Source organism: Agelaius tricolor, unplaced genomic scaffold (assembly GCF_023055355.1).
Source record: "Agelaius tricolor isolate 1412-34295 unplaced genomic scaffold, bAgeTri1.0.p SCAF_3, whole genome shotgun sequence".
In the NCBI taxonomy this organism is placed as follows: Eukaryota; Metazoa; Chordata; class Aves; order Passeriformes; family Icteridae; genus Agelaius; species Agelaius tricolor.
In genome coordinates this window covers 35,653,446-35,665,553 of record NW_027269263.1, presented here as the reverse complement: position 1 = coordinate 35,665,553, position 12,108 = coordinate 35,653,446, and the positions used below count along the sequence as shown (strand labels likewise).

Genomic DNA, 12,108 nt, shown 5'->3' with positions numbered 1-12,108 from the left:
ATTAAAGGACTGTTTGAAAAGCAAAACCAAACCTGTTCACACCTCAGTATCTTAGTATCTGCAATATCTACGTGCAACTTAAAACCTATATATAATCTCATTCATAATTTCTGTTTAAGTTTCATTCTTTTCTCTGCAACTGCAGCTGCTAGAAACTTTACATCCCGCTTTCTTTAAGTGGATTTTTTTTTATGTGCAAAATACAGCAACATGCTGAGACATAGGGATAAAACCCAAACACCCCAGGCTCCTCTGTTCACCCATCATCACTTCTCTTCTACACCCTTCCTCCTCAGGCTGCCTCTACATCTATACACCCTCTTCCACTAAACAGAATTAAATTTGTGTTTTCTCAGGTTTCTATCTATGACAATTCAAAAATCAGGGAATGGTAATCAGATAGCTGATATTACTTTAATATCCTAGCATAACATGTTCTTCTGCTCTTTGCCAGTTTTCTGAGGCAGAAAACCTACCAGAAGCCAACAAAACTCTAAAAAGGTCATCATAACCTCATCTCTGGGGTGAGAAGGTAGGGCACTCTGGGGATATCCAGAGTCAATGACCAAGGAGCAGGGAGACCTGCATGAACTTTTTATGGACCCCATTCCCTGGCAGTGCCCGTGCTGCAAGGAGAGGAGTCAGGAGCCAGGTCAGGAGTGGGCTGGTTTCCATGCCCAAGGCTTTGGACCAAAGACCTCAGTGTAAATTGAGAGGGGCCTGCAACCTTCAGAAATAATTTACCAGAAGTGAAACATCTGTGACTTCTCATCTGCCTTAATTCTGTTTCAAAATTCATTCAACCCTTTCCTTTCACAGGACTCAACACTTGCCTGCAATTTATCATTCACCTCACACAAATATTTTGTGACCAGGCAGTTCTCATAGGTTGCCTTTCAACTATGGAAACCTCCTTCTTCAGCTGTGGCTCCATTTAGCTCTGTAATAATTTACCCATCTAGAAATTATGCAATGGCCCTTCAAAGTCAGCCCTCCATCGCTCCTATCAGAGATTTTTCAAGATCCAACTGGATAAAGCCCTGAGCAGCCTGATTTGATCTCCTGGTGTGCCCTGCTTTGAGCAGGAGGTCGGGCCAGAAGCCTCCAGAGTCCTGTGAAAGCCTCATTTATCCTGTGGACCCTGTGGCTTTATGGTCATTGATGCCTTTCATCAACCCACTCCATCCAAAGAACTGAAAAAAACCCATTATCCATAACATTTTGCAATTCAAACTTTCTTCTGACATATTTCACTTTATTCCATTATAATCTCCACCCTCAATTGATGCTATTCTTGTGGCTCCCTTTTCCCTCTGGCAGTCAATGCTCCTTTAGAGCAAGAAACCTACTGGCTGCCTTTATGTTTCCAAATCACTCTTCCACTGAAGCCAACAGAATAGGAATGTCAATCTAAACATTGATTTTTCAATGAAAACAGATTTGAGGTGAGACCATCCTCTGCAGCTCAGCAGCTCCTGGTGGTATTTAGGAGGGAGTAGCTCCAGGGCAGTCATTATTTGCAGCATGAAGAAGGTTGGCTGAAGATGGGAGAAGCTGTAAGGTGACCACTGCATCTGAACAGGGGCTGCTGTATCCCTCCCATTCCTGTACAGCACTGCCTGCCCAGCCACCCCTTCTCCTGGCAGCCCCACAACTCCTGAGGAGAGGATGACCTAAGTGTCTGGGCTCACTGGCTTCTGGGGGCTATTTGGGGAGCATCTCATTAATCACTAGGCCAAAAATTCGAGCATTTCACCTTTGGCCACACATCTTTGCAGTGAAGAGTCTGCTGTTACAGTCCCTAGGAATCAGTGTATGTTGTGGGCTCAAAGAAACTGTGACCAAATAGACAAATCCAACACAAGTTGCATCATTGTCCAAATACCATTCTTAGTTCCATGTTTCAGGAAACAGTCTTCTAATCTAATCTTCTAATCCTTCTAATGCTCTCCAAGGGAAACTGTCCCAGCATTTGCCAGGACTTGTTTAGATTGGAGATTAGGAAATATTCTCTGAAAGCACTGTCAAGTCGCAACCAAGAACGGTTGTCAAGCACTGGAACAGGCTGCCCAGGGAAGTGGTTGAGTCTCCGTCCCTGGAGGTGGGTAAAAGACCTGTGGATGTGGCACTTGGGGACATGGTTTTGTGGTGGACTTGTCAGTTCTGGGTTAATGGCTGGACTGGATGATTTGAATGATCTTTTCGAACCTGAACAATTCCATGATGTTATGATTCCATGATTCTATTGCTACATTATAACACCAGGGCTGCAGCTGAGGTGAGGAGATTGCTATAGACAGTTGGGCCTACAGCAGAAATTATTTATTAAGTGATAACCTCTGCTCTGAAGATTTTGCACTTGAGAGAAAAAAAACACTTCAGGGAAATCAGAAAATTGTACATGATCTTGTATGTGATGGAAATTGTCTTCACTGACTGTTGCTGTACTATTTACATAACACCAAAACTGCATGTGCAGTTTTGCAATACTGCTACTTTCCACTAGATCAGTGTTTTTCATAAGTTTTGATCTAGTGATAATTTTAATGCACAGCCACATATTTTTCATTCTTGATTTTGCAGTAACAGTCATAAAATACCTTTTTTTTTCCATGTAATAAGAGTCACTGCGTCAAAAAGACCAAAACATTGTGATGAGACAAGCCACCCTAAGTAACAGTGACATCAATTAACATTGCATGGCAAATAATTTTGTTCTGAGGATTTCTCTACACTAAATTAACTTGAGCAAATAATTGATAGGCAGTTTTCACATTTGTCAAAGGAGAAAAGTACCTTAAAAAAGGAACTTATCTACAGTCACATAAGAATTCTTTAGTAAAACTAGAGACTTCATAATCAGTTTCTTGCTATATGCCCATCATTTTTACCCTGCATTTTTTGTTTCAATTCTACATTAGTGGCAATTGAATTGAAATAGTTCAATCTTTCTAACCTAACTGCATATCTATCTCAGTTTCCACTCAAGAAAACTATTTATGAAATATGCTCTAACACTTTCTCCATCAGCTGAAGTCAGCATTTAACTGAGACTAACATAAGTCTTGTTTTCTAAGAGTGACACCTAGAGTCTCCTCTGTAAAATTAAAATGCAGTCCTTCACTTCTCCGGTTTTAAAAGGCAACAAGCTTTTGTCCATACTTATTACTTTGAATTGACAGTTGAATATATTTAATGCCAATTATTTTGCTATGCTTTTGTGAAGAATCAAAGCAATATTTGTTGTTAGGTAGCCTGCATATGCCATGTATCACCACAACACTTTTGCCTTAGGTAATGCCCTTCATTTTGCAGATGCTATATTTTGGCTTTCATCCAGGAGTGTTTAATTGGTTTGCAAGTGTGATTTTCACTACTGTATGAAGGGATGCCTCATTCCCAGAGGTACTTTCATTTTATAGACAAGGCAACTAAAAATCCACAAAGTGTCCCTAGCCATATGGAAAATGAGGGCTGACATACACAAATCCTAAGCTTTTATGCCATAAAATAGCTTGATTTCCTTGTCAGATGAAGGGAGGCTGAGCTTTGCTGCCGCCTGACCTCAAACCCTGCTGTGAGAGGTGTGCTGGCAGCCCATGCCCACTGCAGGGCTGACCCCAGGAATGCAGAGTGGCAGGAAAGGTGTTACTTGCCCTTTTTAAAGGTCCTGTGTCACTTCGTGTGTCATCACTGACTGGATGTGCAAAATTTCCACAAGAGAAGTCTCTGGCAACCTGAATTACCTGAAAACATTGCCCATGGATCTTCCCAACTAAAGGTGGCAGTTTTTCTCTTTGCAGGTGTCACTGGCTCCCTTCTGAGGCAGGGAAGCAGCAGTTCCTCCAGCTCCCACAGGGCTCCAGGTCCCAGCTACTGCTCCCTACCAGCAGCAAGTACTAGACTGTTAGGTCTGATGAAGGCTGGAGAGGCCATGCCCATGGACAATTTTCTATTCCATACACCAGAATTTGGACAAAAAACACTGAAACTGAAAGCAAACTTGAATTTCAAAAATTAATGGGTGTGAAAAAAATCCATAAAAAGAGACATTGTGTTAATTAAAAGTTAAATTACATGCTCAAAAAAGACCATGACATCAAATTTTCCACTGTCCCCCTAATTAACCATTTTGTCTTCAACTGAAAAAAAATGTATTTTTCATAGCAACTCCCTTGTGTTAGACATTCCCCAGAAGAGGAATTAGCTCAGACTCATCAGTGTCATTACACTGATAGTTTCAAATGCTCCTGACATAGTACAACTATGAGATTTGAAGATTTGCAGAATCTTAGCCCCATGGAACTGCCAAACATACAGACTGGGAATTGCTGTAGTATGGTTTTTTTTGTTTGGCATGTTCACTGTTTAATTTGTGGTTTTGCAACCCCTCTGTATTGTCCTCCTCCTGTTATTCAGTTCAGTTAAGTGTCGGTTTTTCTGTTTGTTACCCAGCTACTCCCTGCCAAGTTTTAAACCCCCTCCCCAGTTGTTAAGCCCTCCTGTCCCTACCCCTTTCCCCAGAACCTTCCTTACTCCTCCTTCCATTAAATGTCAATCCTGCCCCGAACCTGCCCTTCCCTTTAGAAACTTCCCTGTCAATTTTGAATGCTTCAAAACCCCGTTAGTTTACTTAAACTGCTCTCCTGCCTTGAAATCCTCCATTTGTTTACACACTGTATTCCCTGCCTTGTGTTCCACCCCCAGTTCCCCCCATTAGTTAAAGATTGTATCATCCCCTGACACATCCCCCAAATTTATGAGCTGTTGTCTGCCCTCAGATTTGGGTCCTGGGATCCTGGACTCGGGGAGTTTTGCCATTGAATAAAGTTACCCCAGTTCCACCCCAGGGCCTGTGCTGCTGCCTTTTGTTCCTGTGCCAAACCTCCACTGGTAGCTGGGATTCTGCAGAGCTCAAACAGGGGCTCTGTCGTGCCCCTGTTCCCACCTATCTGGGACTTAGCGCACCGTGACAGGGAAGATGTTCGTCACCTAGATATTTTCTCCTGGTAAATCTTTAAAAATGTGAGAAAACTAGAATTCCAGCTTCATTCTGTACTATATGAAACACATTTTGGAACTGTTACCATCAACTTCCAAACTTCTTACAAATCATTTTACAATCCTAGTGAAAGTAATCCATTTATTGTGTTTTCTGAGTGTCTGATCTCATGTAGATCATGTGACATCTAAAGCTCATGCATGAGTCTGAAAAAAAGCTTTTACGTTAATTGTGTCTTTTTTATTAGGGATCAATTATTACTTTAAATTAATAATAAAGATGAGCAGTATATAATTATTTTTCTTATTTACATGTAGAATGGCTTGTGAATACTGTTATATATCTACAACCACAAGCCCCAAAGGAAATATAGCTTAGGGGTGGGATTTTTTAAAGTGATCCTCTTTTCTTTGAACTGTATTCACACAGGGTGGCACAAGCCACAGCAAGATCATGCCCACAGCACGTGGGACGTTGTGTCTGATGTAGCAGATCCCAAGTTCTGCTGGTGCGGCGCATCTGGGGGCTGCCTGCAAGGCAGCAGGCAGGCAGGCAGGGTGGGATGCACAGCAGCGTGCTCTAACTGCTCCTCAGCAGCTGACCTGCTGTGCCAGGTTAGTCAGGAAAGCTTATGAAAAGCCCTCTTTATGCCACTTGTGTTACAGAGGGTCTCTTTCCATGGGAGGGAGTTACTGCCAGACACATCTATCGTCCAGCTCTCAGTTCCTTTTCAGCCTTTTGGGTATTGATCCGTTCTTCTCACAGAAGCAGCACACTGTCTGTCACCTCCTCATTCTTCATATGATGGTTTGTATGTAGGCCTGAATCCAGGGAAGGAGAATGTCCAGTTCATGGATGGCCTTATAGATTCCCTGATCTCCAAGCTGTTGAGAAAATAAAGGCATTAGAAAAGAAACTTGCTACAGCCCTTGAAAAGTGCAATGGGGAGCCAGCACCTCCTGCTCTTACCTTAAGAAACACTGTCTTTAACTTTTTGACTGCAGAAGTTAACCTTGTGGATGGAGCACACGGAAGCTGAAGGATGAAAAAAACCCAAAGATGCTGATATAAAGACATAGTGATGAGGAGGAGTCCAGTCCACAGTGTGGCACTGTAGGGCTACCAGTAAAATGTGTGAACTCAGCATCATTTCATCATCTCCCAATACTTCAAGTGCATTCTATTACCTGCATGCTTCCTGCCAAGTTGAGTTCACAACACCCAAAATTGATACTATGAGTACCTCTAAGTTTTCTTATTAAACACTTTCTATTTATCCCAGGAATCTGTACATAGGTTGCACTTACAGCTTCTGCAAATCATATCCTAACTCTAAGATTCAAGGTTCTTTAGCTCTGAACCCTCAGAATTTCTGAACCTGAGAGAAAGGCAAGGCTAAGGGCCAAAGACCATTGCAAAGTACAGGGAGCAAATTTGCACGTTTCTGCAAGCCCTCCAAACACGTTTCTAAAGTTAATTTATGTTTTTCTCTGTTTCCCTGCCCATTTCTCCACTGTCTGACTAATTACAGTCTGGAAGGCTTAGCTGTCTCCTCACCACCCTATCTCTGGCCACTCAGCAATGGCTACCCAAAGCTTTTCCAAATGTTTTTTTTGAGTTGCCAGACTAAGCTTTCTGAGCAACATGGCTTGCTGATCCTCAGCTACCTGGACTGTCAAAAATACATTCTTCTGAGAAAAAAAAAGAGAAAAATTTGATATTTTCCAATCTACAAACAAGGACAACATGTTTGAAAAGAAAAAAGGCAAAGGTCCTCATCTCAACACATGAAAGGAAATAGCTCCTCTGAAATGAATGGTTAGTCCTTTTCTATCTTACATGCAGTACTTTAAAAAGGAGCACAAACATTTTCAGGTTACCTTTTGTGCTTCCCAAAGTCACCTCACATGATGAAAGAAGAAAAAAAAACCAAATCTTTAAAAGACATTAAAAGAGATGTAAATAAAAGTAAACTTTTAAAAATCTTCCAACTGGGGCTGTTCTTTCTAACCTGGAGCTTTTTTTTATTGATCTCTATCTTGTATGATACAGACTTCCACAAAATATTATTTGGTAGCAGAACTGGCCTTAAATGAGTATGTTTGCTTTAGTGGTGATGCACATTACAAACTCTTATCTTCCTGCATATACTGCAAGTAACTAAATGAGCTGGCCAACAAGTTAGAGTATTGAAAACTCAGCTTGAGGTCTACAAGCTCTGCCTAAAATGATAGAGAAATATTAAAGGCTCTGCAGGGAATATATTGTCCTTCTGCACTCCATTCAAATATGAGAAAACACTTCTGCAGTGCACTACTGCTGTAGCTGTAGGAACATAAGTCCGACTTCAGAAGCAACTTCACCCTGTTCTCAGCAATGCTGACCAGGGCACTCAAGCAAGTAATGAGGTCAGTGGTGCTGACCTCATATTTTTGAAAAACTGAACTTGGGCCTCTATATCATTGAAAAATATTAATGCCTCCTTGTTTGGACAAAACCAAGAACTGGCAGGATGAGAATTGTAATATTGTAGTATAAAGTCTTTGGAAGTGGTTGCGAGGCAAATATTGTTAGGATTTCTAGGTAGCACACGTGCCTCTAGCTGGCCAAATTATAGCCTGAATTTGTGAAAGAATATAAGGTGAATATGTCTACAAATGTGTCACTGTTTCCCTAAGTTGTATGGAGATCTTTATTCTTGAAAGGTAAAAAATTAATTGCATAGTATGTTGTCATGGAGGAAATCCCTTCTGATAAACATCTTATAGCTCAACTAGGTAATAACAACTAAAGAACTATGTACATGGACGAATGAGTGTTAATTTATTGAGGAGTAATATATGAAAAAAATCTCAAGTTTACTTTTAGCAAAAGATCCATTACTTTCACTCTATTCATCATTTTTGTTATTCTTTCACATGGCTTTGTATTGCTGGGTTTGAATTAATACAGACATTTCAAAAAATACTAGTTTCCAGAAATGAGGTGTCTCCTAGAAAATCATGGTGAGCCATCATTTTTCAAAGAGCTGTTGTTTTTCTACTAGCAGGGACAGTCTTATCACTCTTACCAGCACGTTTTATGACCCAAAAGGTAAGTTGTTATGTTTAGACTTGTGTTGGGTAAAACACTGGCACTAATTCTGAAAAAGAATGCAGGAGCTCTGAGAAAGCTGCGGCATTTTGTCTCCACATAGCACAGAATCAAATGTATTACTAAGCTATGTAACAAGCTACAGTCACTGGATATTCTGAATTCAGTCAGTTAGTTGACAGTCTAAACTCCTCAGTGGGTATTGGCATTTGTATAGAATGTAATTGTTTCTCCAGACAAAAATGTAATATCTATAAAGCATATTATATCATCTGAAATGATATTGTCACATTCTGGAATTACAGCATTTTCTGGAATTTTGACAGACACAAATAATCACAGCAGTATGATCACAGCAGACTGCTGTGAATAATGGCTGTAAATCTCAACAGTTTAGCATGGTTTGAAATACAGAACCTGAAAGCTGGTGAAGTTTTCTCCCATTAGGATTTGAATCTTTGTACATTATGCAAATATCCCAGTTCAGTTCTGACCTCTGCAGAGAGGTCTGCAAAGAGATCTCTGAAGCTGTTTGGTTCTGCATTGCAAATGTTTTTGTGCATGTAGAACCACTGCCCTTTTCTTTCGTGCTGCCATGCAGTTCAGATTAGCCAAAGATTCAATTAATTTAATTCATTAATTAATTGACTTGCCATCCTTCTCTCACTTTTTAAAATCGCAACAGACATTTGCCTGGATATCCATAGCTATATTTCACCCTACGTCAGGCTCCACATTCTGGGACACTGTTATTTGTGAGGACTTCAGGTTTAGGGGAGGAAAAAGGATACCCATAGGATATTTAGTTTTAAGACACACCCAGTTACTATTTGTTTACCCTTAAAAATTATGTGAGAAATGACCAACAAGTGATGGTGTCATCTTAGCATCTACCTGGTATGTTAGTGAGTATATGCACAGGCAAAAGTGTGCTCTAACTGCTGTCCTGTCATTACTTAGGCAGAGCTGGTAAAAGTGCCTCTTCTCTGGGGCACTGGAGACATTTTGCCAGTGGGCAGCATCACTCTCTAACAACCTGCTCTGACTGTGAGCACAGCTAATACATAGGAACTGCTCCCATGTGCATTGTAATTGTGGTTCCTGCTCACTCATGAGACACCACCAGTTCTTTCAAAATTCAGTATGGAGGAGCAGAGATGACATGTGAGTAAAGATTACACACCAGCAGAGGGCAAGTTGTTAAAGAAGGAAAGCATTACCACTGTAACATCACAGAAACTTGAAGAGCCTCATTTCTCCCTGTGACCACCCTGTTTCTTTGCAGCTTTAGTGATGAGAGGGCAGCACAAGGTAACATCGTCAGTAGGGAAGTGGCTTGGCTCCATGGGATGTCCACCACCTTGCACACTCCCCACAAGATCACTCTGGGAGGGAATGAATGGTGTTAAACTTCCCTGGGCCCAATGGAGAAGCCCTCAAGAAGTTGGGTCCCCTGTAGCGTGGGTCACACCATGACTCTGGATCACCCTCTGCCTCTCCATCTGCTGAAAAACTGAGATGGAGCCCTTCCCTAACTTTTGAGATGGACAAAGTTAGCTTAACTCTCAGGAATATACTCACACAGGCATCCATGTTTGCTTGCAGGACCTGGAAGGCACTAATAAAGTACAACTTGTCACTTCCTACTTCAAGACGACTGAAGACATTTTTCACATAGAAGGAGAGGAGCTGATCTCGAACAGTGCAGTTTGTCTGAAAACAAATCAAGTAATGATTTGTCAAATGAACACCCCCAAAGTCAACTTTTATGAGGCTAAAATTTCAGCCTCACAAAACATGCATGTTTAGAAAGTGTGCAATCAATAAAACCATTTTTATTAATTTTATTAATTGACCTGCTTCCTTTTGTTTTAAACAGCTCAATCTGCTTCTGTGGTTTCTGAAGGAAAGGCAGGAGGGTGCTGTGCTGACAGGCACAGGAGTATTGGTAAGACCAATCATGGTTTTACAGAACAGAAGTGACAGCAACAAATCTACCTAATACACAAACAGTAAATGGAAGATAAATTGGGGAGTTAAGTCAGACCATCTAGGTCAAATTGTTGGAGTGGAAAAATGGAAAAATGTATGTGACATTTTTCCACTCCTCCACATTACTGTCCCATGCCATTTGATATGCTGTAGGGTATCCAGCCCATCCCCAACTGCTGCTCCAGAAAAGTCATCCTGTCAGCTCTGTATTGTATTATTGCCTGACCTGTAGGTTCTCTTGGACACCTAAAGGTATTTCAAACTACATGCCTATTTTTAGGCAGTGGAATGAAGTGTCAGGTGAGAGATTCCTGTCAGGAGGCTAATGCAGATGCAGATGCCATCACTCAAATGTGGATATCTGTGTGTAGATATCAGACAAGTGAGGAGCCTTCACTCCCAAGCTAATTGGTGAAATCCAAGGGACATCAAAGGCCAATAGGTCTATACTTAAGGATAAACCAACTCAGTTGGTCTTGCTGACTAGACCTCTGCATGAAGAAAACTAAAATGTCTCACACACTTACAGTCACAATCAGCCACCCCAAGGCTTGTTTCTCACTCCCATGCTGAGTTTCACTGCGAACTCTGATGACCCTCTTCCAGTGCACCTGCAGAGGGCTAAGCTCAAAGCAGCTCCTTGGGTGTCTCAACTCTCTGCAGCATGCCCAGGCTATCCATGGTGCTGCACACCCTCAGCAGAAGGTGCCTCAGCCATGGGACAGTGGCTGTGGCTCTGGCTCTCCTGTGGGACGTAGTGCCTGAAAGCATTCCTGGGAGGCTCACATGCAGCCAGGGCACGCAGGAGGAGTGCTACAACAAGCACACTCCTCCCTGACCAAAAACACCCTCACCCCAACCTCCTTGGCAGAGCATGACTTCAGCTGCCTACAAAGAAGTGCCTCCAGGCAGGCTTTGCAAATCCACCTCTTTCTCCCCCTAACATGATCGACCGTCCCTTCGTATCCCAGGGGAATATCCCTTTCATGAGACAGAAAAAACACTCTTCCTCCAAGCATGTGGCTTTCATAAATGTCTTTCCCAATTAAACACCAGTGATTTCTGCATTAGTTGTCATTTCTTTTGACCAATAGAAAGTCAGAGTAAGAAAAAGGAAAACAGGTAGTATAAATCTTACCATAAACAGCATTTTTGTAGTCTTTTTAAGCAATCTAGTGGTCTTGATGAGATCCTTCTGTAAAATATATAATAGTATAAATTAACACGAGCAGAGGAAGGGAGGCAGTTTTAAGTCTGGCTTGTACAAAACTTAGTAACAATAATATTAATCTTCATTGTCTTCTTCAGATGTAGGGTGAGGACTCAGTAAATCTGTATTCCAATCCTAGCCTAACTGCAAATTTCTTTCATGGAAAACTCATCCAGCCTCTCTATGCATCTTCTATGCATCATTTTTTCCCACCTTTACAAAAGAAGTAGCTGCACTACCCTGTCTCTCAGGACAGTAGAGATCATTCAACTTATTAAAGTTTCCAGAAAAACAGTAATTAAACTAATAAAGAAGCATCTATAAATACAATAAACTTTTTCAGTTAGTGGGATCAACTTACAGGAATAGATGATTTTAAACTAGTTGCCTTGACATACAGGTTCTCTGTCACCTGGGAGAGGAGTCCTTTTCGGCAGGTGTGTTTTCCTGTAGGTGACTTTTTGCCTTCCACAGCAAAAAGACAAAGCAGAAATAAAAAATGCCCAGATCTGAAAATAGAACATCCTTTCATCTTCGCTCCCAAATCTTCGAGCCTCTGCAGTCAGAGCAGCATGTGTGATGCAGCCAGACTGGTTAGATGACAGAGGTTAACCTAATTTTGTTAACCCTCAAAGTAGCTTCTTCCCCGAGATGCTCACGCAGATAACCTATTGCTCATGTGGTGGCTGATCGGTATTTTTGCTGTGCTTTTTTATACGGCTTGCTCCACTTTCAACAAATTTGACCACAATCATCTGTGACGTTTTTCTAAACGATATCTCCATATTTACTGGCAACAGGGTCAAGGTTT

At 41.4% G+C, this 12,108-nt stretch overlaps 1 protein-coding gene across 1 annotated transcript; it reads right to left on the bottom strand.

The window, feature by feature from the left end:
- Nucleotides 1-5,799: 5,799 nt before the first annotated feature.
- On the bottom strand, nucleotides 5,800-11,829 carry IL26 (interleukin 26). Its single transcript, XM_071424317.1, has 5 exons — nucleotides 11,659-11,829; nucleotides 11,226-11,282; nucleotides 9,677-9,808; nucleotides 5,972-6,037; nucleotides 5,800-5,886 (listed from the first exon to the last, which is right to left on the bottom strand). The coding sequence occupies exons 1-5, from the start codon at nucleotides 11,827-11,829 to the stop codon at nucleotides 5,800-5,802; spliced, it is 513 nt and encodes a 170-aa protein (XP_071280418.1).
- Nucleotides 11,830-12,108: the final 279 nt, after the last annotated feature.